We start from the raw sequence: 27,704 nt of genomic DNA, 5'->3' as shown, positions 1-27,704 counted from the left end.
AGAAAAGCCTGAACGTATACGTATAACAAGCTGCATCGGAGGTCAAACAGAAGAACGCGGGTCAGAGAAAGAGAGAGAGGGAAAAAGAGAGAGAGGCATTTGAGATGATTATTAATCTTTCAAGTGAACACGGTTCCAGGAAAACATTGCAAACCTAATACAAATAGAATAATATTGTGGTTTAAGGATAACAACTCCCTACATCTCCGCTGGTTGTGATTCGCTACTGACTCTTGTATTTGTTTATGATAACAATAACAACAATAACAATCAGAATGACAAGAACAGGAATGATGTTGATGATAAAATGCGCCTAGTGTTGCCGTTCTTAGTCAGAAGGTCAGAAGTGGAGCTTCTCCACGTGCCTGTTAGGGTTCCTCCAGGTTCTCCGCTTTCCTTCCAGGGTCTAACAACATGCAGGAGGTTCATTGGAGACACAAAATTCACCAGACGGCACGGATGAGAGGGTGAATGGCTGAAAGTCTCGCTATGTGTGAACGAGAGGGAATTATTGTACGTCTCGACGTGAACAGCCGGATGTCTCGATATGACGTGAAGGAGCGGGTGGATGCTGACGTCTTTGTGCACGTTTCCGCCCGGCATGCAAACCAGAGATTGAATTGTCGCCTGTCTCTTGTCGGGATAGGCTCCGGCACCCCGCGACCCTGAGCGGAGGATAAGCGGCGTAGATCGCGGATGACCGAATGAATATTTCCTTCGTCGGGAGCTCAAAACAAGCAGCGTCCAGCGTGAGCCCGTCACGTATCTTTTAAGGCGCCGTTAAAACATCCCATTTGAGAAACTTCTCTGATTCCCATGGCCACGTTTCAAAGCTCAAGTGTGCCTTTTTTGGCAGCTCTTGAAAAAAATGAAATAAAAAACAGATTTGGGATTTTACAGCGAGAGGTGCGTTCCCGGATATTTCCTTTTGACTGACAGATGTATCATCTTGTCAACCACAGCTGCTGCTTCGCTAATCCCGAGTAAATCCTGGCCAGGTATTCTCCATCGGTGGAACCTGGAGTACATTTAAACACTGAGTCATTTCCACATTAATACTCGGTGCTTCATGTGTCTCCTGTGCATGCGCGCCCGTCTTCTGATAGCTTTCAGGATTAATAATATGTGTAAAGAAGTCACCGAGCCAAGACAGAACTGGAACGGGATTTTGCATTTTTCGGATGACGAGGGGCCGCCGTGCACTTTCCCCGCAGCCCACGCACGCTCCTGCAAAAAACCCCGCGTGCGTTCGCAAAGTAAAACGGCGTTCGCTGTAAAAAAAAAAAAAAGCGTCCGGTTCCCATTCCGCTGGGATTTGAGCTGTCGTTTTGTCGAGGCGCCGCGATTTGAAGTTTGCAACTCCGGTCTGCTTAATCTGGTTTGAAGCGCAATTTTGTCAAAACTGTTGCGGCTAAAAATGTGCTGCAAATGACGTTGTGACACTCATTAAGGATTAAGACACGTGAAGATGCAGGAGAAACCCGTCTGAAGACATGGAGTGTCTGCTGCTTCAAGATGGAGGAACCAATGCTGAGATAAGATACTTTATTGATCCCCAGGGGGGAAATTCTTTTGTCACAGCAGCGCAACAATGACAATATCATGTGGTTTTGTTATGGTACGAACGGGGACGATATGAAGGGGACTCCAAATGCTAGTAGTGTTAGCGGGACATTATGGTCTGTTTTAAAGAGCGGGAACTTTAACGTTCGAACGGCGATTTCTAGATTTACGAGAGAAATAAAAAATGCAATAAAAAATGTGTCGCCTGCATTTCCACTGACTGTTCTTCACAATATTTTAGAAATGCTGGTAGTGACATTAGCAATGTGATAAAAAAAGCGGGGAAGGAGGGCGAACCACGAGTGAGATCTTTGCAATAAATCATCGTAGGCGTTAGAAGTTGCAAACGGCTTCGGGTGCCATTTCGCCTGCAGATCTGATCATTTGAGATGACCCCCGTTTTATTTCCCATCCTCACTCAACAACATCACGTGGATCGTCGTCCCCAGCGGGAACTCGACGGTTCCACGTTCCGAAGAACGGGCCGTCGCCTTATCGCGCCTAACGACCCGTTTCCGATAAATCGAATCCAAATCGTGAGTTTAAGAACGCCTGAGAACACCTGGACACCAACACTGAAGCAAAGCAGCGTCTGCGTCGGATCCGACCGGATCCCCCAGCGTGGACTCACCACGTGCGCTGGCACCTGCTCCATCTTGGCGGCGGGCGTCCCCGGTCTCGGGTAGAACTGGTTGATGAAGAGGCTGGGGAATCGATAGCGCGCGACCAGGTCCATCGTCTCCTGGAAGTCTTCCTCCGTCTCTCCGGGAAACCCGCAGATGATGTCTGTGGCGATGGTCACACCCGGGACCCTGGGAGAGAAAGAAAAGAATAAAAAAAATAGAATACATCGCACCGAGGCGCTCGTCTTCTTCTAAAAAGACGTGCCAAGATGCCAGAAATCGATCCGGTGAGGCCGAATCGATCCTGGATAAATAAATCGGCGATATCCGACAAAGTCTTTCTGCACATCTTGATGCTAAAACACTGCACAACCAAACCGGGTGTTACCAGGAAGGTTGAAGACCGTGAATGTGGATCCTCTGAAAGGATCTACAGCTGAAAGCCATGAAATAAGCCTGTAGCTCATGAGACGTTAATCAGGACGACATCGTCGACGTCTGCGACTGGAGAACATCTAACACTGTCGGGGATTCAATTGTGGAATTGTGAATTTTTGGGGGGTAAAAAACCCAAAACACCATGATGATTTAAGGTGAAATTTACGACGGCTTGATCTTTGACGACAACTAAAATGATGCTGACGTCGGGGACTCGCTCACATTTTCCCACCGTGCAAAGATGCCTTTGAAACACTAAATGAGGCTCCGTGGCTTTTCGGGAGCCCGGAGCCTTTCCCCGCGGACTCATCCGGCCAATCAAAACCCGGTTAGCAACCTCTGCCGCCAATTGTTCGGCATTGATTATCGATCCGCCGGCTCATCGGATTAATCGTAAGCAGTGGGAAATGGGAATGTGGCATTGACTAGTTAGGTGTTGTTTTTTTCCATATTGACATTTACACAAGCTTCTCCGGGGCGAAGTCATTATTGTCGGTCAGAAAATCATATATCTCTGGAGAGCATATTTGACATTCCGCTATGCCGGTTTGACATGTTGCCATTCAGTTTTAATGATCGCGTTTGATTCCGAAGGCACTTAGCATCCTACCTGATGGCTAAATTAGCTGTCAATTACCGCAAAAAGGCCAAAATTAGCAATGCGAGAGATCTGCGGGAAATAACGTTGTGAGGAGGCGAGTCCAAATTATTAGTGACAAGCCTGCTTTAGAATTGCCCGGGCATTTTTTTTTTTTTTTTTTTTTTTGCAGAGATTTGCCAGAGTGGCCTTTTTTTTTTTTTTTCCTCCATTAAGTTAGACAGCAAATGGTATCAATGCAGGGGATAATTGGAAATCATTGTCGATACAAGCCAGCCGGACCATTGATTAAAAGCTTTCTATCAAAGCTCAAGGCGGCGGAATGGGTGGTGAAGCAACGATACGCCAATCAGTCTTTAACAAGAAGCTGAAATGTTATTTGCAACAAACGATTGCATGTGTTTTTATATATCTATGAAGTTGTACTCCAAAAATACAGACACTTTTTTTCTCTAAAGCTTCTCCCGCGCAACAAATTAATCATCTCGCTTCTGACGGGACACTTTTTATTTTTTTCCTCCACCGCCGCCGCCGTTCTGGGCGCCGCTACCCAAAAATGCACATTTCAATTTCGGAGCAAGGAAACAGAATGAGACATCAACGCGGAACGGAAAAGACAACGTCCCCGGCACTGACATGGCGATGCATCTTTAATTACATTAACTTCCTGCATCTGCAGACCCGCGATAACCTCTGACCTATTGATGACTTCCAGTTGGCTGATGGTCATTAATATTAACCAATGGCCTGCAGCCACGAGCATCCTTGACCCCGCAGATCCGCCTGATAAGTAACCTACGGGAAGGAGTATTATATATATAAGAACACCGAGTGGTTAAATGGCTGAATTAATGAATAATACACCATTTATTATTTATATTAACCACTCCGATCCCCTCGAGCGGTGGTTCTAAGCCTTATGAGCATTTTCACACAAAATAAATGGTTTTAATTAATTACTTTGTTAGGTAAACAAAGGACTATTTGCTGCCCGTGGGCTTCCGACAATAATAAATCAAGTGAAGCGTCTTGAAGTGGGAAGATATAGTTCTCTCCTCCTTTTCTTTTCTCCGCTGAGGTTCTGTGTTTATGGCTACGCACATTTTCAGTTGATAGGGAACAGGAAGCCTCTTTCCACAGGACACGCGGGGGTTTAGCTCATAAAACGCATTTTAGAAATGATGCGCGGCCGCGGGGTGCAAACCGCAAAAACAAAAAATAATCTAAAATAAACCGAAGGCTGGAAAGGAAAAAAAAGTCAAACAACTTATTGCCATTTAATGTATGGGCACGAGTCGGCGGTAGATTCCTTCCAGCTATTTTATTCCGCAGGATGGAAAGTGAAGAGAATTAAGAATGCGATTAAACAAGCATATTTGTGGTCCCAGCAGATTACATTTGAATTCTGTGCATATGTACATACATACAAAAATATAAATATATACATATTGTGACGCTGGACTAATCTTCTGTGGCGTCTGAGGACGATTTATTCCATGTCAGTGGCCAGATTGAAAAGTATCACATGGAAACAGAATGTGAGGAAAGGAAGAGCAAAGAGAGGGTGTGAAGAGCCTATTCTAGATTTTTCCAAAAGGTGGAGGCTGCGAGTGGAGAAAGGGAGTTAAAAAAAAAAAAAAAAGACGCACGCACGCACCACACACACACACACACACACACACACACACACACACACACACACACACACACACACACACACACACACACACACACATACAACACTGTCAGTTTGACACCTCTGTGTCTCCCAGATCTAAGGGTGATGGAGGTGTGATGTGTGATACTAATGAACAAGGACCACACTGATACTCTCCTTGTTAAAATGAGAGAGGCGAAATATATCTTGTTATTGCTCACCTTTCAAAAAAAAAAGGAGAAAGGGGGGGGGAGACAACGAAAACGAGACGTATGACAGATTAGCTTTCGACTCCACTCTTTCAATTAAACCAACAAAGAGAGACGGGGGTTATTTTTAAATCTGAAAAAGTGAAAACCGAAAAAAAAAAAAACCAAGGAATTTCAGGGTCTGGACATAATTACCACGAGGGCCCGTTTCGTTCCATGAAAAACAAAACAAAGAGAAAATAAATATATCTAACTAACGGTCGGCTTATAAGGTGTGTGTTGTAGTAGATTATCTATGTGGGGGACCTGACCGGGAAAAAAAAGACATATCTGATTGCAGGGGGAAAAAAAAACAAACAAAAAAAAAACAGGACAAATTAGTTATCTTGCAAATAAACACAAGCTGTGGGAGAATGAGGAAGGGAAAACACTGACGGAGTAAAGATAAGTCATTTTTGGTGTGCGGAGGGGAGATAAACAGCGAGAGCAGAGCGGGATCTATCAAAGCAGACAGTATCAGGCGTGTCAGGCCCGGACTAAGACTTAACAGCAATTAGTATTGATCAGAGAATGATATCAAAGGACACCCTCTTTGGCAAAAACAGCAAAAAGAAAGCGGTGTAATTATTTCAAATGAATAAAATGAGACGCTGTGACAGATGCGCGGGGGGGGTGAGGAGGGAAAAATAAAACTAACGACAATTAAGCGAGCCGTATCGAGCACGAGCGCCATTCAGAATGCAGCCGACCCTCCTCACTTGGGCTAGCTAGCTCGCCGTCGCTGCTTCGCGGATTTTTATTTGTCATTTGGTTCAAGCGATTTATCATTCTTTAGTTTTTTTTTTTTTTTAAGTATTTAATTTTTTTTTTTTTTTTGTGATGAAATAGCTAGCATACTCTAGCCAAAGAAGGAAAACAGTAAAAAATATCATAAAATTAATCAAATAAAATACGAGATCTCCTTTGCTAGGCGGATATTCCCGGCATAGCGAACTCTGGCTCCCACCATTGTACCCATGTGATCCGTCTTCTGCGTGCTATTGGCTGACTGAGCATGTGGTTCCGTTCTTCATGTTGATTGGTTCATGGAGAGAAGCGGCTGATGTCATCGTAGGTTGTGTCCGGCACACAAAGTCCTCCATTGCAGTTTGCCTAAGCGTGAATACTGTCCACTTTGTGCTGTTTAGTTTGTGAAAGTGTCTTTTATTATTTTGCGATACCAGGCGCTCTACCAGGCCTCCTGAACACCCAGCGTCCCCCCAAAAGTCTGCTACGGATGTTACAATATACAGTACCATCATCCAAAAGTGTTTAGCTCACTGTGAGGTTCGTTGAGGGTCAAGATATCTGTAAATACCATCAAAACAGCCGCGTCTCTACTTTGCAGAAATGTACATTTTGCAGGTGGTCTTGGAACGTAACTCCCGCGAAAAGAGAGCGTCTGAAGTTTAATCGAAAAAACAAAACAGTGCATTGAACGTAAAGCGCAGGCAGCTTTTGCCGAGACGGACAGCGGCGAGGGGACGTTCGCCGGACGGTCGGCTAATCCCGAGTCCTCTCGTGGAAATTTGGAAACATGGCGGACATGTATGCATCCATGCATCCAGGGGGGCCGGGCAGATCACGGGACGGGGCTGCGTTAGTCAACGTGAGCGAGCATTTACAGAAGAATCTGTTGAAGGGAGATGAGGGTCTTTTAATTAAATCCCACAATAATCGCACCGTCGGTCCCCGTCTGACTCCGCCGGCTGAATTAAGCCTCGAGAAAAGAAAAACAAGCCATTGTCTCCTCCGGTTATTATGGAGGTTCTCACGCGTGCATATATGCCGCGAACGTGTGCATATACGAGCTGCTAGATACACGGCGTCCTCCTCATCATATATTCAAGATATGTGCAAGGCAGGAGATAGAAGTTCGAAGGAAAAAAAATGGCATCGGGGGGGCGGGGGATGAAAAGTTGAGCGTGGCGTGGAGGTGGAGGTGGAGGTGGGGGAGAAAACAGCGATGGGGGGGCGGAGGGACGGGAGGAGGAGAGCGGGACAAAGACAATCCGGCGAGGTAAATATTTACCTATTCATCTGTTGAATAGAGACCGTGCTACCCATCTGTGCTACGGCGTGTGTGTGTGTGTGTTCTCTGAAATGCTAATGCGTGGCAGGGCGGGGGGGCCCCCGTGGTGAAGGAGTCGGACAGTGACGGGAGCGAAAGAGATAGAGGGGCTTTGGGGAGATGTATAAAATATATATAAAAAAAAAAAAAATTCTTTTAAAAATGTCAGCTGACAAATTCGATAAAATGTCACAGCAGCTGCATCCTCGTGTAAAAAAAAAAAAAACAACAAAAAAAACAGACACAGAGGCTCATTGTTATGGACAAATTAAAAGCTATATTAATTAATCCCATCTCAAATAATCTCCTGCAAAGGTAATGTGAGCAAAAAAAAAGTTTACTAGGAACCTTGATCTTAAAATGTGAATAATACACATAAATTCAGGCATTGTTGGATAATGGATGACTGGTTGTATGTCTTTATATGGCGTGACAATTACAAGCTGATTGGTCTGCCCACGGTCATCTGACCACCACTCAGCCAATCACAGCAGGGATAGGCTCCGGTGCCCCCGCAACCCGAGTGCAGGTCAAGGGGAATCGATGAATGAATGAATGAATGAATGAATGAATGAATGAATGAATGACTCGCCAACAACATTATCGTCATTTTCGGACCATTGGGCGCTCCTGGATAGAAGCCGCACCCGCTACATTTCAAAAGAAAAAAAAAAGTACATATCTTGTCCGCGCTTGTCAACAAGCGGCAAGTGTCCATTTGTAACATGAGATATTTACACAATAAGATTTTTTTTTTTTTTTTACTTCAAATCATAGACATACCCTAAATGCTTTCTTCCAAACAGTGCCTGTTGCATGTCCGGGTAAAAAAATTTAAAATACAGAACCGAGCAGGAAAAGTCAGCGACAGCTATCGTCATATTTATCCTGCATATTAAAACCAACTGAGTCGTCTTCGCCTCAGAATTCCGCCGTCACACACTTCCTTAGGCTCTATTTTGCCGTCACGGCGTGTTCTGCACCGTCTATGTGACGGGACAAAACATTTTGGTGGCGTGAAGCTCCTTCGCCTGTAAAAATCCAAAAATTAGCCGCGTCATTGTTTAAGAGAGTGAAAACAATCGCGGCTAATAGTCCGGAAATGACGGTAATCCGGACACAGTCGAGCGGGAACGCTTTTTCTGCTTAAATTTCTGCACATTCCACGTTATAGAAACATGAATCTCAGGTTGAAAATGTCTAAACAACATAAAGATGCGGATGTGAACTCGCTCCCTGACGTCCAATATGCAGTGGGCGCGGTTTGAAAGACGGCGTCTTTTGATTTAGCGAGAATAAACATCTTCTGAGAATGTTATTAAAAAAACCTCGGGACGCCTGCGGCGTGCGCCGCCGCGTGCGTCCGGCGCTCGCCGTTACTTCTGCCTGGAAGAACTTTGTTTTGTTTTTTTATTTTTGGACAGAAAACCGTCGGCGATGTGCGATGGACCGTTTTTTCTTTTAGCGTCGCCGTGTTCGAGTCACACTTTTCCCCGCGTTCATCGTCTCAGTTTGCGTCCGCGCCGCTCGGGTTTCAGTCCGAGTGCATCGCTCCAAACCTTTATCTCCATCTTCATTTCTTTTCTCCCCCTCCTCCTCTTGCACAGCCTTCAGACGGCAACATTTCCACCGAATGCGTGTCATTATGAAGAGGATGTTGTGTTTGTGGGAATATAATTCCGCCCTAGAAAGGAGAGACTGGGAAATGTGGAGGGGGGCAGCAAGGACACTTGTTAGGAGTGTAATTCCTCAGACACTTAAGTGTTTGATTTAGCTGTAGCTGCTGGAGGTAATGGCTCAATTTAGAGGGATAAAGGTAGAGAGTGTGTGTGAGAGAGAGAGAGAGTACGAAGAGGAGGGGGTTTTGGGTCGAGCGGTGGTGGATGTCGCTCACCTCACCCACTTGTGTCATCAAGGATGAAGTAGGGAGACTGTCAGAGCCGGCTGAGGAGGCGCCAGGTGACGGGCCAGATAACAAGAGGGTTTCAGACTGACTCCAGCCGTCCAATAACCAACGCACAAAAACAAGGAGCTCGCACTGCGGCGCTCGTGTCGCATCCGAAATAACCGGCGGCTCGCAATCACCCTGTAAAATAGCAAGAACATCGGCCATGCGGGTAGAAGGGACGATCGCTCGAGTTTTGGCGATACGGACAACGGCGGACCGACGCGTTTATCGGTTGTAGCCGAAGTCAAATCTGCGGATTCTCCAGCAGGGGCCGATGGTGGCGGGTGAACAAAAGGGTGAAAGCGGCGAGGAAGCGCGAGGGGAAGGAAAAAGACAAAAAGGCGTGACGAGCTCCAGGTTGCGCCGAGGTTTCGATTCTTGAGCGATTCGGTAGGTGGAGTTGAAGAGTCTTCCAGAGGAGAGAGGTAAGACACCAGTGATTGGCTGGGAGACCGGCTACGTGACATCATCACCGCCGCCGCCGCCGCCGCCATCGACAAGCATCTCTCATTCATCCCGACCTTGTCTTTAGCTTTCCTTTTTTCTGATTATAAAGATGTAAAATATCTTTTTTATTTTCTTTTTTCATTTCATAGTACTTGCCTTGGCAAAACATGTATATGCACACACACACACACACACACACACACTGGAAGCCAAACAACACAAGTGACTGCTTTAACAACGCGGTGCAAAGTTTTCATGTTGTACAAAAAAGGAAAAAAAAACACATCTATACATTTTCACAATAAAAAAAAAAATTTGATGGAAGATGTGCGCGCACATGTTGCCGTGCCGACGGGCCTGCTAATCGAGTACAAAGCCATTTGTCTGGAAAACCCGCCGTGCAAAACAACCCCTGTCTCTCGGCAGAGCAGGTCATTTGTAAAGAGCAAGGTGGCTGCGGCGGAATGAATGGAGCGGCAGGTAAATAATGACCCCGCCGGAGTCATCAGTAAACTTTATCATTTAATGAAATGGTCCGAGCAGAACTGTGGTTCAATTTAACACACACACTTACACATGCAGACACACACATACTTCATTACCCTTGAAGAAGGCTGCTGGAAGCACATATGTAGCCGTTTCATTAGTCAGTGGGAGGAGAAATAGGAGCACAGCGTGTGTGTGTGTGTGTGTGTGTGTGTGTGTGTGTGTAAACAAAGCCACAGTTTGAATGATAAAAAAAAAAAAAAAAAAGTGGGATAACGGCGAAACAACTCACTCCTGCCAAATGTGAAGAACGTGCAGCTTAAAATCAAAGTCAGTGCGCGGATATAAAAGGCCTGAATGGAGCTTCTGCTCGCCCTCAACAAAACACAAAGTCCTGATGTCCTTGTAGACGTGGATGTAGATGTTCTCCGTCACCTTGTGGTTTCACTGCTTTATCGCAAGACGTCCATCCAGGAGTCGGGATGTGAACCGACAACCTTCTGATTGGAGGAACCGCAGCGGCGTACAACGAATCACGTGACGCCCCCCTGCGTGCACGGGACGCTCACTCTTAACCGGCCACAACGGCGTTTTGAGTTTCAAGTAATTGCAGGCAAATTGGAACATATTTATGGACATTACACTCCATTTTGCTGGTGATCCATCAGGTGCGAACGCACGGCACAAGATGAATTAAAGGGACCGATACCATGAATTAAACGGACGAAAATGGCCGGTTGCTGAAATACATTCCTGCTAGAGGACGGCGGCGCTGACAAAAGCTTGTTTACACTCGTGGAGAGCCTTTCATTGTAAAATAGCCAGCTGGAAAGTCAAACGCGGACATAAAGGAAAGCTGCGCAAACTCCACCTCTTTACGAAGCACAGCAGAAAACAGCGTCCTGTGCTTATATGGAAATAAATGACTGTTGCCTTTGTGAAAAACGGTGCATTAACTTATGCGGTAAAAGACATAAGACGGGTGAATAGCTATGCCGGCCTTCCATGTCACATGAGAAACAAACAAAAACAATCCTGACATAACGACAGCCACGCTGTCAAACTGGCTGTATCTTTATTTCAACGTAAAGATTCACCGGGCTGCGTCATACGGGTCTTGTCGGCATCTTTTTTTTTTTGTGCTTTTCTCGAGCAGCGAATCAATTAACGCGACACCGAGGCAAGTCATTATTTCAGAATAACTCTATTATTGTGAGTTGGCGCCAGAGACGCCATTCTGGCTGATTTGAAGACATTTCCCTGGGAAAGGACGCTTCCGCCTCACAGCGAGAAGGTCACCGGTTCCTGAGTGTCCACGTTCCCCCCGGAGAACCAGGGGTCGGCAGCCTTTACCACTCAGAGACATTTGGAAATTTAAAACAAATTAACTCGGCATATAACGTTTTTTTTTTTTTTTGCCTCGATGCTTTGTATAAACAAAATGTGCTGCGTTTTTCTAAAATCAATCAACAACTGCAGAGAAAGCGAAATGATATTTCTGCACGCGACAGAAACATTTTGAACTCCGAAAAAAAGGCGCTGGGTCGAAGGTTACTTTTAAGCAAAATACTCAATGTTTATTTGAGTCCTTCTTGTATTTACGAAAAAAAAAAAGCCAAACTTAAATGATAAAGCAAACCAAAAATGCCGTCCTCTCTCTGCGTGCTGTCATCCTTTTACTGGTGCGTGGAAAAATATTTGATTTTCCGAATTTAAAATTTCATTTTAAAAATGAACAAATTAAAATAAAACACATTTTAACGTAACACTCCTTCATTATTTTCAAAAGCCAGCGGGTGCCGCCTCCGAGGGATCCTGGAGCGGCGTGCTGCCGACCTCCGCCCTGCTCTGGACCGTCACACTGTTTCCACGAGAGGCTGGATGTCACCTATGGATGGAAGTGCTCCAGTTGACGTGCAAGACAGTGAATTTCCTCACCGGAGATCCAAATAAGAGGGTGAATGTTTGTCCGGCAACCCAAGGTTGAACCCCAACCCTCACCTATTGACATTGTGGATGGGCTGCAGAACCCCATGAATAATGCCATAAATAATGAGTGGATAATCCATATTCAATTCAACTTTTAACTGGCCGCCATTGTGGGATGGGAATTCTATTCAACACCAAAGTTTAACAACACCTGCGAAGGCATGAGATGAGAGTAATACCTGTTTGGGCTGGGGGGGTGGGGCTGGGGGGGGTGACTTCACTGCCAAACATAATCCAAGCCTCTAACTCGCTGCTACGGCGGCAAATTTCCCTCCTCTTTGCCAACACTTTACAGGAACGCAGAAAAAAAACAAACAGAAGTTCAGCCACGGAGGCCGCGTCCATTATCCAAACAGCCACTCGGGACCCGAGTGCCGATTCTTACAAAGAAAACAGTCGTTGGTGAAACTGCGGGGTTGAAAAGCTTTCAGAGGCAGGGTGACTCAGAGACAGAGGCAGAAACATGATGAAACCGAGAGGGACCGGAGGGTGAGTCAGACACAGAAACATGACAGTGTTGTTAGATCTACCCCAGTATCAGCTGACCTTGTGTGTGTGTGTGTGTGTGTGTGTGTGTGTGTGTGTGTGGGCAGGGCAACAAAACCGGCACACAGAAACTCGACACTTGGACGGTTGTTCCGGATGTTGTGTGCGTGTTCAGCCACGCTGTCTTACCGTTGGTAAAACACAAACGTAACAACGCAGCGTTCGTTTGCCGCTTTCGGGCAGAGCGAGTCTGAGAACACGGTTCTGGAAGCCGACCAGGAGCAACCAGGAGCAACCAGGAGCTAGCCAGCTCCTCCTCCTCCTCCTCCTTTTGCATTCCCACCGCAAGCCTCTATGACATGTGTCAAACTCCAGGCCCGCGGGCCGAAATGTGGCCCGCAAGAAGGTCTTAAAAGGTCTTCCTGTCTTAAGAAGTAAAACGCTTGGATTGACCATAAACTACATTTCTCACAATTCATGGCGATCATGTTACCCGCGAAGTGATTACATCGCAGCGTATCCAAATCAATGTGGTTTTCACCGAGTGGAATTAAAATGATCCCTTAAATGTCCAGGAAGAGAAAAGCTGATGCAGATGGACGGCTGCAACAAAGTATGCCAAAGTTAACCTTCCAGAAAAACAACAAATTCTCCAAGAATCAAAAGCCAAAATTTTTCATATGGAAGCAAGTTTCCATGGCGACCCTGCCTGAGAATAGGAGCTGAGATGGTTGTCGGAGCCGAGGGCCAGGGTTCCCGGTTCCTCTGCTGTCCGAATGCAACAAAAACACAGCCGAGTTCCAGAAAAGGTTGTAGGAACTGCAAAAAAGTTCCTACAGTGCAAAAGAGGCTGTTAATACTTACTGTGCATGTATGTGTGTGTGTGTGTGTGTGTGTGTGTGTGTGTGTGTTTGCTTTTACTGATCACAAGCTGAGGCATTCCCTGCATATCAACACACATTTTCTACATGGAGTGATAAACTTTTTGGCGGGAAACCGTTTGAACCACTTTCCCACACAAGCATGGAAAAATTAGATCGACTAATTAGAGAGACTTGAAAGGGAGGAAAGAAACGAGCAAACACGGCGTCTGTGTGCCGAGCAAACACAGAATAGACGTGTATCTAACGAGGAAACCGCGGTCGGTCAAACATAACCTCGGTCCGGCGGCACAGATAACCTTGAGACTCGTGAGTCAAAGCTCTGTTTGGACGAGTCATCAATAGACACGACGTGCAGTAAACACAACGCCGCACCGGAGGGCCGACGCCACTTTCAAACAACATTTTTTCATTTAAAAAAAATATCTACCCCGATATCGGCCCATTTAATGAAACAAAATCAACGAATTGATAACTCGGTAATTATTTATTACTACAATTATGATTTATTATAATAAATAAAAATACATAAATAAAATCAAACATTAAAATAAAATTAACATTTTATTTATTTATTATTATTTTTTTATTTAATTTTTTATTTATTTATTTATTTATTTATTTTTATTTGTTTATTTATTTATCTATTTACTTATTTACTTATTTTAAAAATATCCTTTATTCATCCCTCTTGGGGGAATTCCTTCTCTGCATTTAACCCATCATGGCTGGACCACGAGCAGTCGGCTGCCGTCAATCGGCGAGAGGGAGGCGAGAATCCGACCGGGAATGTGGTTTTCCAAAGACCATCGCTCGACCCCCTGCGACACGCCGACCCTTAATGAACACATAAAGGGTACAAGAGGTGTTTTTGGTCAATAATTATCCTCCATATGATGCCGTTGCTGGAAAAAAGTGTAAACCTGCCAAGAATTGATCATTAAATGCATCGGTGTCCCTGCCTTTGCATGCAAGTGCGTGTTAGCGTGTTTTTGTCGTGCGAGCTCGGAAGCGAAAGGTCTTGGGAGGGGAAGAAAAAAATTAAAACGTAATGAAGCAAAACATAATTCCTGTAATTATCGTGAGTGCGTGTGTGTGTGTGCGTCAATAAGACACAGATACGGCATGAACTGCCAAGAGGTAATGCTCACAAGCTGCTCCTCTATTTCCTGGCCACACACACACACACACACACACACACACACACACACACACAAAATGCTCCATCGTCAACTCAATTGTTTTCTTCCCCGCTAAACTTGGGCTGTTTTTGAGCAGGGCTGGGGACTAGTTACATGGGATTAATACTTCATTCAGCTAAATGTGTGTGTGTGTGTGTTGGGGTGACAATATCGCTACTCCACCGAAGTGTGACAGGTTAATAAACAAATTATTAGCTGAAGAGCAGGGAAAACAGCCTGGTAGAGCTCAGCCAGGAGCTTTTGAGGGCCGAGCGAGGCACCGGGTTGATTGATTTAGATAATATACAGCTGACGGTGCATTTCGATATTGTTTCGCAATTTTTCACAAAAAATCCTCCGTGTGCGCAGAACTTGTTAATCAGCCACGGTGTTTATTATTACACATTAGCCGTTAAAAAGCTCTGGCTCTACGCAACGCAAAACCACATGTGGATTAGATAGACATATAGATGTGAAGGCCATGCAGAACAACATTATTGTCGCTGATGAATAAAACGCTTTGGACAAAAGCGGCTGCTTAATGATGTTACGTGATGTAACGACACTGACGAACGCCACGTCAAGGCAGCATCTACGAGATGCGTCTCGAACTCGCTCCCCATTTGCCGGCCTCATTAAGAATCAGCCGCTGAATCAACATTTCCTTCAAAATGCGTCGTATCTCATTCCAAACAGTGGAATTCGACTCTCCGGGCCTTCGGCCACTGCCGTAGGAGTAGAGATTCATGCAATTCTACATCCATCCGTCTTCTCTCCGGTCTTCCTCTAGACCTCCAATACCAGCATCCGTCCACCAATACATTGACTCTCCCTCCTCTGTCCGTGACCCAACCATCTCTGACCTTCTCACCACAACATCTACCATGTGCCGTCTCTCCGATGGACTCGTTCCTGATCCTCTCCGTCCTGGTCGCTCCCAAAGAGAACCTCAACATCTTCATCTCTGCCACCTCCAGCTCTGCCTCCCGTCTGTTGGCCTTCGCCAGTGTTTGTGGATCATCTCACCACCGTCTCCTCCACCTTTCCTTTCATTCTGGCTGATGTTCTTCTATCTCTTCGTACCCCTGATACTTTTCTCCACCCGTTCCTACCTGCTTGAACCCGTCTCCTCACCTCTTCTCCACACTCTCCTCCTCTCAGGCCCGTTGGCCCTAAATACCTGAAATCCTCCACCTTCTTGATCTCCACTCCCTGAAGCCTCAGCGCTCCACCCGGGTTCCTCTCATTCACACCCATACAGTCTGTCTCACTGTGACTCATCTTCCATGTAATAAATACTAACTATTATAAAGTAAGGAGTGGGAATAAAGTAGCTCAAACTTCATGGGGGTGTTTTGTACAACCTAATTCTGACGCTCCCTTCTCTCTTAGCACCCCCAAAAAAGCCCAACCTTCATGAAACCAATGACGTGAGAGCAGATGATGACCAGAAGGAGCAGTCATTCATACCTTCATAAATAAGGGGGTGGAGAACATGAAGACTCCGACCAGGAACCTTCTCACTGTGAAGCAGAAGTGCTGACCCATAATCAACATTTTTATTATTAACCTTCTCCAGGCAGATGTTGCAGATTTGCGACAGCCAAATATCAGATTTTTCCTGCAACTACAACTTAATTTGAGCCTGAGAGGGTTAAAGTTCACTTACAAAAACAGAAAGTACACCATTATACCAACGTGTACCTTAAAAGTTTCTTCACAAAAAAAAAAAAAACAATAATAATAGTCAGCAACAGTTATGGAATCCAGCTCATCCTATTTGGGGTTGAAATTTCAATAAACTTCTGCTAAAGTTTAAGAATGACAGGCCATGACAGCGGCACGACGGGTGTCGCTCGACTTCTTCAGAACCCGCTTCGTCGTTCTACGCTTAAGAATTTCCACGGGAGAAAAAGCCCGTTTGCCGTTCTTTATCGAAGTGGCGCGGCTTTATAAGGGTTGTAAACAAACAATAGCGATGCTCGTCGAGCCAGACGGCGTCTGCGAGCAGCTGAATCATCAGCTGGAGGACAAGGAGTCGTTAGAAGGAGGGGCCCGACGCCGACTTTACCCGCCAGCGCGGCGCGCTATTGTGGCCGACCCGCCGCGCTCGCTGCTTCCCGCCTGGCTCGCCCTCGTCTTCCCTCCCTTCTTCCTCTCTCGTCTGTGTTATCTCTCTCTTTTCTGTTTTCTTTCAGTGCCTTCAGGGAGGCTCCACTCCTGGTGAAACATTAGCCTCGGCTGATACCTTAAACCTGCTAAACCAACGGAGGTATGTCCTCAACAACAAACAGAGCAAGAGACTGTCTCCATGGTGTGCGTGCACACACACACACACACACACACACACACACACACACACACACAGATACACACTCTTTGTAGTCGATGCTCCCGCTGCATTTGTCCTGCGGTAACTCAAGAAAGTTTGATACGACCCTCGTCTTGCCTGTGACTAAGACAGAAGACCAATACATAAATGAAAACAAACACACGAAGCATGTTTTTTGAGAGGGGCTGTTGCTTGCTTCCAGACATGCACAAAACACACACACACACACACACACACTGAGTTTATCAAAACAATCACCAGTCAACAGCGTCACTCAGCAAACAGTCTGGGAATTGCACCAGACCGCAGACCTCCTCGGAGAGGAAGGAAAGCACGCTCGTCCACGCGGCTGCCGCTAATTTCAGACGATATATGATCAATTTAAAGGAACCATAAAGCACAAAAACATCACCGCCGAGATGTTTGAAGCATATATTACAAAAGAGGCCTTTATTCACTTTCGCACCTGAGCGATTAGCGATGACTGTGAGTCGGTTTAGCAACAACACGTCGGCCTCGGTGAGTCAGCGTCGTTTGTGGAATTTCACAATGAGACCTCCCGGGTGCGACACCAACCTCAACACACGCTGCTCTTTCAAACTTCAACCTGATATACAGGCATGCAAATATGACGTTATCGCACGGCGAATCGCTCGCTAAACAACGTCGTCCGCGCGACATTTCGATGCGGGTGTTTAATAAAGCCGTCGGGAAGATTACGACCCGTGACGGCATTAACGTGAACCCGTGAGGCGGCCGAGGAGTAACCCAATGCTTAAATGTAGATTATACGGGGAGTGCTTGGTTACCACGGGTCGTGTTGGAGGTCAAGGGTCACGGTGGAGGTCAGCAGCTGGATCACACTAATTAATCACCTGCTGACCTATCCCAGCCCGCATTCCTGTGGGACCCGGACCGAAGACCCTCTCCAGCCGGAGCGACCTCCAAACCTCCATATTCCCCACAACAGGATGATTATTAATAGCGGCTTCCTTTTTTTTTGTTTGTTTTGTTTTGCGCAATCAAGAAAAAAACGCTGGAGCAGCATACACACTCGTGTGTGTGTGTGTGTGTGTGTGGTGTTAAGAGCAGGGCCTTCGCAGACGGCCGGGAGGTTTCAGGGCGAGGAACGCGTGACCTCTGGAGGAAACCAATCACTAACCCGAGGGAACTTAAGAATGTCTGCTCGGGCTGCCTCCCCGCCGCCGTTCACCCCTTCCTGGTCGCATAACGGCTCTCACGTCGCGCCCGAGCTCTACACCTCGCCGTTCGACGGTAATAAAGCGCACCGGCGGATCCCGTTCCTCCGCACACAACGCCGATCCCCCGACCCACGGCCGCATAACTATTCTTTTACGGGCGTTTCATCTTCGGCCCCTGTGGTTCAGACACTTAATCCACGAGAGGAGTTGGAGGGCGGGCGGGGGGATCAGACAGATAATGTGGCAAACTACGGAATAACTGTGAAAAATCCTCCGACCGTGTTCACTCACTCCGTTAACAGCCTTATTCCGGCGTAACGGGATTTTCTCCATACGTCGCCGCATAAAGACTGCACTTCATTATGCGATTTAAATTGATAGAAGCAGAGAGAAAAGGGCGAAAGAAATTAGGTCCGAGTTGGCAGACGTGGACAAATTAACCATTTTAATGAAATAATCATCCCGCCGATTGTTACAATTATGCACGGGGAGAAAAAACAATTCTGTTCGAACAATTTGCGGAAATCAGTAATTACTCGATTCAAAAGGAGTATATTTTATGCAACATTCCTCTGCGGGCGTGGATAACTTTAGCGGAAGATGCGCGCCTACCAAAATGTGCATTATAAATGAGGCTAACAATGGGATTAGATGATAAGCTAATGTTATGCATCTTTTATAAATGGGGTTGAGGAGAAACATACACCAATTAAACAAAACAGTCCGCGAGAGAACCGTAAACGATGTCTCTTTGCTTGCCGATGTTACGACACGCGTCGGTGAAGTTTAACGCCCCGCGGCTTCTTCTTTCCGGCCCGAACGCACGGCGATTTTCTCCGCCGAGGGCGGCGGTCACGACCCTGCGCTGGGAGTTTGAGGGTTTCGCATCGGCTCACGCCGTCGAAAGAAATCAAGATCTCCACCGGCGATAAATAATCAGCAAGACTTTCAATGTTACACGGACTTATCGTGAACCCCGAAAAACAAAGAGCCTTTGTGAGGTTAAGGATGCCAAGCCTCGTGACCGGCTGACACGCCCTCCGCTTCAGAGACGCCGGAACTTGCACTAATTCGGCGCTTTATTCACAACGACCCCTCTAGTTTCGCTGCTATCATCTATTTTTGTTCTACCGTGGACACACTTTACACTCTATTTCAAACTTTGTTTGGCTTGGATAACGAAGACAAAAACTCTCAAGTGTTGAAATGGTCTCCGCTTATATCCCTCCACATCAGACAATTAAGACAATTTATATTTCATTTCTACTATCATCTATAACTGTTATGTTTTTACTTGAAACTGTGGCACAACAATTTCCTTCGGGATAAATAAAGCTGTTCTCATCTCTCATCATCATCCTCATCATCATCTCATCAGACAGAGTCTCTTTCTCGCGGACAAGTGAAGGTTGAGCCTTTCAGGAAAAAGAAGGCAACATCGGAGAAAACGTCAGCTGAAAAAGTGAAAATATGTTTTTATTTTCAGACAAAACTTATTAAAAAACGAAAATCTAAGAATACCCGCATCAAGTTCATTCAAGGGAGTTCAAGATCTTCAGAAGTGAAGGGTGTCAAGGAGGGAGGTCTGATGCGGGTCCGTGTGTTTACCCTGATAAGGAAGGCCAGAAGCGTATGACCCCGCCGTGACCTCTGCGGCGTAGTGGCATTAAGCGGTTTGTATAGAAAAAATACATTTGTCTCCCGCGGTGTGTGTCGGCCAGATAATCCCTGACCTCACACATACCTGCACAAAGGTCCTGTCTGTCTTCTGCTTCGAGGGGAGCTTTTCATAAACCCGACGCAAGACTAATTGCCAATCTCGCGTGGTGACGTTTCCTCGTCTGAACTCCGTTCAAGGGTAGAAATAGGAGAATAACAAACGGGCCCCGTGCGAGAGGAGCGGCGCTCCGTGGAAACAACTTATGGCCGTGGACATTCAGAAGGGAGGAGAGCAATAAACAGCAGAAGTTGGAAAGCGAAGCTGAGAAGAAACAGGTTTTTTATCGAAGGTTTAGGGAGTTAGCGCTCGCGTGGTTTTGGTTCGTCCGGGGTCAGGTCATCTCGGCAGCAGACCGATCCAACCTCCCCCGGTGACACGCCGCGGCCCCTTAGATGAGATATACCATCCATACCGTGTTGTTCTGGGTCAACTGCGGGTTCTCCCTCCCATTTAGATGTTCCTGGAACACCTGCAGTGGGAGGTGCCTCCAAGCATCCTTATCGGATGGCTGAGCCGCCGCGCCGCTCCGGGAGCGGCGAGGTTAAAGCAACCGCCCGGCGGAGGAAACCCCTCGCGACCGCTGATACCTCCGATCTTATTCTGTCAGTGTCGACCCGGAGCTGCGACCCGCCGGAGCTCAGCCTGACCGAAGCAAAGCTGATCCACCCGTCCGAACTGACGCCTCGTCTCGCTCGCCGGCAAGATCGACACATATCTTGACTCGCTCGCGTCAAACCCGCCGGAGGTTCTGGACTCTGGCGCCGCTGTTCCCGGGGGGCTGGCCGGGGGTCGTAGCGTCGAGTCCAATGGAAACATTTCGCCGGCAACAGGTCGGGAGGAGATGGGAGACCCTCCGAACCCCAGCTGTGAAATACCGTTAATAACGTCGGCGACGCAGCGCAGAGTGACCGCCTCATTGGGAACGTAAGAGCCAAAAATATGGACACGCCACCGGCCGACTGATGGCGTGGAACGGCGAGCATAAGTCAGCCATAAACGACGACGCCCCCTACAGGACGCCGAGAGGCGCTTTGGTTCCATCCAACCGTAAATCATTGTCGGAATCTTCTCGGACTTGAATTTCTTGAAGGAAATTCAAGTCCAGCGGCCACGACTGAAAGATTTCTACAAGCAATCGCCACGACCTGGACGGCTGAACCTCCACACACGTCCAGCTGTCATCGCATTCATCCATTGACCAGCTGAGGATCCAAAACTACAACTGCCTTTCTCCGCCTCTCTAACAGAAACACACACCCCGGGTTCCCCCGTCATGTCTGTCTGTCCATAACGTCCACCGTGAAAACTGAATCTCGACTCAACGGAGCTCCGGACACTTCGGGGGGGAAACTCAGCAACCACCGCCTTTCAAATGTCAGGGTTTGGTTCTGAATCAGTCAGTAAATGACTCCATTTGAATAGTTACCCCAAGTCTCTTTGCCATTTCTTCATGATTAATTATGAGGAAGATGAATTTTAAGCAGAAGTGAGGCTATTTCCAGGTACTTACCCAAATCTAGGGGTCGGATATTCAATGGAGTCATTGTTTGACGACTGAAAACTGAAAGAAAGCAACAGCTTATGTTTTGATGTCCGTCATTCATCATCTCTTGTGCTTTTCCTGCTCTGAAGGTCACGGGCGCGCTCGCCCTTCCATCACAGGGCCACGGATAGAAGAAAGAAAACGTATCTTTTTTTTGTCACATTCGGTGATACGTTCAACACGACATCAGCGAAATCTGACCGCTGCACTGAACCCGTCCTGGATGAACCATGAGCAGAAGGTGGTTGAGGAGCAGCGGTGAGTTTAGCTCAAGGACTCTTGGAGAGGCCGGGAGGAGAGCGGGAATGGAAGGGCTGGAACCCCCTGCGGGGAAGGGATTCTTCTGGACAACCTTTCACTCTCATTCTGTGGCGAGAACCCCGAGGAACCCCAGGCAGATACATGGAGGCTCTGCACGGAAGGAATCCAACGAGGGACCTTCTTGCTGCGAGGCGAGAAGGTCTGCACGTTTCACTGTGCCAGCTGTCTGCAACCCTTCGGTCCACCGGGTCATTTTGAGCTTCGGTTTCTTGGTGAAAAATAAAATGTTGCTGTTTAAAGGGCCCACAAAAATCCATGATTGAGTAATTAAAAGGCAAGAAAACCATTTGTCTACTTTTTTTTTCCTGTAGTTTCGAGCACTTTCATCACAACTGAATGCCTGGCCTGAAGGGTTTTGCCAAAATGGAACTTCATACGGGGTCAATTTGTCCGTTTTTGCAACGTAAATAAAGATCGGAACAATGCAGAATATCCTCGCCGGGACGAACTCTCACCACAAACGTCCTCGCAACGATAGTGGAAGATGTTTACTCGCGTTTCTCACACACAAACGCGGTGGGTGGGTGCGTTGGTTCGTCCCGAGCCGCACGGCAGTTATTACCGCCGCGGCGGAGCGGTCCGACCGCTGGATGCCAGCCTGTATTGATTTCACCTAACCGACATCAACCGCCCGTGTTTGGGTAACAGAAGATGCAAAGCGATCGACCGCATGCAAACATGCACGGGCGCTCACACAAAAGGGGTTCTCGCCAGACGGCGTTCGTAAACAAGGTCCCGTGACGTGATACCCCGAGTGTGACGAGCTCGCCGCCGTGCACGTCTTTGTCCCGCCTAAGACCGTTTGCCACGGCGTATCAAGGTTTCAGCCGGATTAATGTCACCGTGTTTGAATTTCTATTGAAAGCTAAACTAACAACTGTAGAAGTTGAGACACACACACACACACACACACACACACAGGCAGTAATCACTCCCCAACTTGGAGCCGTTCGGACGACACACTCCTCTATTTTTACGAGATGTGTGTTTGGAAGACGGGCCGCATCAAACTTTTCCGACCTCCAGGCCTGTCAAGGAAACTGGATTTGACGTAATGCAAAATAGAAAAAAAAAAAGATTTTATTTCGGTCAAACCGACCGGCTAAAGCGAATGGAAATAAAATCTCGCAAATAAAATAAAAATAAAATAAAATCGGGGTGATACCATGCAGTTACGGCTGGGTAAAACCGACACACGGCGCTCTCGCCGGCGTGGACGATTTGTTTCTCGTGCCGACGGCGTAACTGGGCAGACGGGGTGGAGGCGCTTGGCTTTTCGCGACGTTGACGGGTCGCTTCGGTGGCAAAAAGATGCCGTCGAGGAAAAAAGGAGCGTTTGTTGTGTTCCCACCTTATTTGGGCCGGTCCAACGTGCAGCGCGTCGTGGGGACGACGGCCCTGATCGAGCCGCCCTTCAATCCCTTTATACATCATTGAAACGTGTTCAATTTTAATATCCCCGGTGACAGGCTGCTGTTTAAGGATTATTGAAATAAACCTTTTAATACTTCAGAGCCTTTCATGTTGTTGTTTGTGTCCCCCCTCTCATGTGGTGATGGCGCGGACCGCCTCCTAAACGTAGCCCGTCTAGTCGTACGTCTGTTTGTGCTTTCAAGAGAGACTTAGCCGGTTATTTTTGAGTTTGATATTTGATTTTTCCCGGCGCGTCCTCACTGTTGCACAGGTGGTCTTTGTTCATATCGGAGACTTCGCAAGTTTTGTTTTTTGAGATATGGTGACGGTTTGACCTGAGGTTTCTGGAAATAAAACATTTTACAGGAGTCTCTCCTCTTCCCCTGCATTTCTGGCCTGATCCACCATCTCCCGTCCCGTCACAGTGTTACATTAAATCATCTGACTTGACAAAGAGGTGACCTATAAGCTGCTTTCCAAGAAAAGTTCTAGAAACTCTTCGGTTCTGCATGGCGGGAAAAGTAACCACGGACAGTCTGATGGGTTGAAGTGTTTTTATCTTCTCCTTTGCCGTTAGCCATTAGCCTTTCTCCGGACTTGCAATGTTGATGTTCCCCCGCAAACCCCTCTGAGGCGCAGCGAGCCAGAAGAACTTGGACCTTTTCAAAGTCTCACATCGCGAGAAAACGGCTGGCCAGTGAGCGCGACCGTTTTTAAAAGTGGTGCTCAGACGTCCGTAAGAAGCATCGGGTGACGTCTGAGTTCCTCAAAGGATCTGTGGTCCAAGCTCTCCGGTTCCTCTGCTGTCTGAATGCAAGGAGTCTAGTTCATGAAAAGGTTTCGAGGAACCGCAAGAAAAAGAGCGTCTGGAGTCTGCAGAGTGCTGCGTTTGCAGGCATCTCCCCTGCTTTGAGCAGGTCCTCTGCATCAGAAATGACTTCATCTGCAACATCAAAAGACATAAGATCTCAAACAATCCGTTGAACTTGTTAGAGACGCCACGATAACGCAAACACGTTCGACTAACTGGGAAGTAGCGTTCGGATTTCCTTATGAAACCCAGAACTTAATCTCCTCCTTCAACTGTTGCCGTAAATCTGTGGCGTAAATAATGGAAGGAACTTAAAAATAGCTCAAGCCGGGATTAACTGAAAACGCACAATAGCGCCATTTAATTTAAAGGGAAAAGCCTGACAGGAAAAAAAGCAGGTTATCATTTAGCAACAGCAGAAGCATCCTTCCATCAACAAACATCTCACCGTGCAACCACGGTGAAAATATAAACATCACATGACATCAATCAAGTAGAGGGTTTTATAAGAGCAATATGCTTGATTTTGAAAACAATAAAACATAAATGCTGTTTAAAAATTATTTAGCATGTCGTTGTGAGCTAACGGGTCGGAATCCTATTCAGTGTCGGTTCCGTGGAGGAACCTCGGCGTTGATCCCAAGCTAACGGAGCCGGACGTGAAACATTTGAAGGCTAAAACGAAACAGAGCGGGCAGAAAGCCGGTCTTCATCTACTTCTCGCCACGGCCAATCATGGGCCTCCATCTAACCCTCGTCCTCTCGCACACCAACTCACTCCCTGTCCTTCCAGAAACCTCATCTCTGGTCTTCCCCTTGGCCTCAGCATCCTTCCACCCAGACCTTCAGCGTCCCTCCTCCGTAGACATCCGAGGCATCTCGGTGCGGCTTCATCTCCAGAACATCTACCGCTCGGACTGGTTCCTGAACCCGCCCTGATCCTTCTGGGGAACAGAAACTTCTGGGAGAGTTTAGTTCTACTCGGACCTCTGAGTGACAACATCACCTTCACTTCTTTCTAGCAGTTCTAGCTTTTTGGAGGCCCGTCGGCAACAAATCTCAGGAACAACAGCTGATGGGGGAAAAAAGATTTGCCCGAATAAGCTCGAGCACGACAGCTATCGGATTTAGTCCACGTTCCTGGTGAAACGACAACCTCGAGGATCACCGGCATCACCTCTGGTAACTACTAGCAGACCTCCTCCTCCTCCTCCTCCTCCTCTTATGGCCGGACCGCCAAGGAGCTCTTGGAGAATCCCGATCTCGATAAGCCAGGGGGCGGCGACAACATCCCGGTTTTACATTCGCGTCCGGCTTTTGTTTATTCATTCAAATCCGAGCGAGCGTCGCACCGGGGCGAACTCAGAGGCGGCGGACTTATAGAGCCGCGCGACTCGCAGATTTAAACCGGCAGAATTGCCATGACAGCATCTGCGTGGACAGACTGCGGTGGTGCGGGACACGTATGTCAAGTGACCCAGCGGGAAGCGGTGTAGCGCAATCAAACGCCAGAGAGGAGCAAACAAAGCACGTGTGAGGGTTGACATTCAGATATCGAGCCGTTCGTGTGATTTCCCGTGGATGACGGCGACACGTGGCCGACGAGATTCCGCCCCGGAGGTCGGACGACCCCGACTCACCTGCCCCTCAGAAAGTCCACCACGCTTCTGAAGTCGTCGATGCAGTACTCCCGCTTCATGTCCATGAGGACGCTGTCCGAGGCCGACTGCACGGGGACGTGGAGGAAGGCGTAGACGCGAGGGTGGTTCAGAATCTTAGCCATCTCCTGGACAGGACAGAGAGCAAGGAGACGGCAACATACTTTAGAAACACCGGAAAGCAAGAATTTGTCAGATTGAGGATTGAACCAGTCAGAGCAGGGTTAGCATGTTGAGCAGCACATTTCCATCACCTTTTATTCTGTAAAATCATCCACCCAATGATCTGATACAAACACTCACACGTGTAAAACTTGGATTTGGACAGTTACTGGAAAAGTTATTATTATTGCTTTAACGTTGGATTTGAAAGTCCATTTATTTCACGATTAACTTCTGATTCTCATTCAGATTTTTCGTAAATGACGATTGAGATGTCGCTACAAGGAATCTGTACGGGCAATTAATCAACTCATTGATTAATGAGTCTTAGAGTTGTAAGACAGAACAAGGGAATATTCATTTCTTCATTACCTACACCAGTTACAGTCTAACGCAGCTGTCATTGGCCGAGAGGTGGTTAACCGCGTACGGCCGCAGCCAATCAGGGGGCAGCATTCAGACATGTAACCATCCATTCCGAAGTATCGGCAAACATGAATCCGTGCTCTATGAACATTGCGGGCCTTTATTTTCTGCATTTCACCAAAGATTGTAGAGAATAGCATTTTAATTTCAAAGATGAAAGTATAAAATGGGGTAAAGACAGTTATTTCATGTACGCTAACCTTATTTTGTCACGCATTTGTCTTTATTTGGTTACAAAATATAAGTGAAATGACACCATTTGGCTGAAAGTTCAGACGTGAAAGCGGCTTTGCAAACAAGCGGCGATGCATTCACATAAGCAGAAACGGCGTCCAAGTGAAAACCATCTAATAGCCTGCTTAGTGTGCGCGTGCGGAAAAAATCGACACTTGACTACCAGTGCGGTAATCTCTGTGTGAAACGTGCACCGCAATAAAGCAAAGCCGTCCGTTCTCAGAATAGCACTCAATTTATTGCTACTCGAAACGCTGATCCCATTGTAATTATGGCACCGAGGTTCACGTTATTAACGCGCCGTGTTCTTTCGCCCTGCAATAATGGCGACAGTCGGAATCAGCTGCTCCATTATGGAACGGATACTTGGAATGAGGTCAAGAGACTTTTGCGAAGCCACGGCTGCTCTTTCTCTGCTTGTCGACATGTATTTTTGTTGCCGTGGTCGAGCGGCGGCGCCGGGCGAAGCCCTGTTGATTCCTCAGGCGAGAGCTCGATATAGAAATCAAGTTTATGAAACGCAAAAACGTATTGTACCGCTACCCGTTGGGTACCAGCGGCAGCTCGGGAACCAGAAAGTTTCTCGGCAGGTTCGGGCAGCAGAGGAGCCGAGGAGCTCCTACAATGAGGAAGGATCTTTTTAGGAACGATGTAGCACAGGCGAGGGAATCCTCAGATACGTCGTGACGACGGCTTGTTTTGAAAAGCTATCCTGGTCAAAACACGGACAGAACCGGCGAAAAATGGCGGGACGAATAGTTCCCATGTGTTCTGCTGCAAACATCGTCTCCAAAAGTTGGGTGTTAGCAAACAGCCGGGCTCTTAACAAGCAGCAAAAGGGGGAAATAAAAGCACTTCGACGCATCTGTAGGTCCAGGGTCATTTTTTCCCGTTGCTGTGGTGACATTGCTCTCCATTGTGTCATCTTTGTCTTGCTTACCGGTGGTTTGTTTTGAAGAGTGCTGCTTCAGCTGCTCGCGTCGCACCGATCCCTCACTGCCGGTCAGAATAAATAACTAAAAAGGTTCCCCTGGAGGACGAAGAGGAGGCCAGTTCCTGGAACCAAATCCAGACTCTTCTGTCTGAAAGTGGCTTTTTCCTCCTTTTGTCACCATGTTTTTAAAACGGGCAAAACGGCAATTTGTAGATCAAGAATTCCTCGGTGGCGACACGAGACTTTCTGTCATGCCCTCTCTTTAGCTGCGACTTACCAGAGATGTTCTGGCTCTTCTTTTTTTTTTTAAATAGACTACTCCAATTAGGATC

General features: G+C 47.1%; 1 protein-coding gene across 2 annotated transcripts in view; it reads right to left on the bottom strand.

The window, feature by feature from the left end:
- Positions 1 to 27,704, bottom strand: part of cdkal1 (CDK5 regulatory subunit associated protein 1-like 1) — a 239,643-nt gene that overhangs the window by 77,650 nt on the left and 134,289 nt on the right. For both annotated transcript variants that reach the window (XM_086156022.1, XM_086156023.1), the window contains exons 10-11: positions 25,599 to 25,744; positions 2,195 to 2,375 (exon numbers count right to left, since the gene is read on the bottom strand). In XM_086156022.1, coding sequence (XP_086012148.1) covers positions 2,195 to 2,375; positions 25,599 to 25,744 — 327 coding nt within the window. The remainder of the gene's footprint in view (positions 1 to 2,194; positions 2,376 to 25,598; positions 25,745 to 27,704) is intronic.

This window comes from Fistularia commersonii, chromosome 11, assembly GCF_037954325.1.
Source record: "Fistularia commersonii isolate RoL2024-O1a breed Wild chromosome 11, RoL_Fcom_v1.0, whole genome shotgun sequence".
Classification (NCBI taxonomy): domain Eukaryota; kingdom Metazoa; phylum Chordata; class Actinopteri; order Syngnathiformes; family Fistulariidae; genus Fistularia; species Fistularia commersonii.
This window is presented reverse-complemented; position numbering and strand designations above follow the sequence as displayed.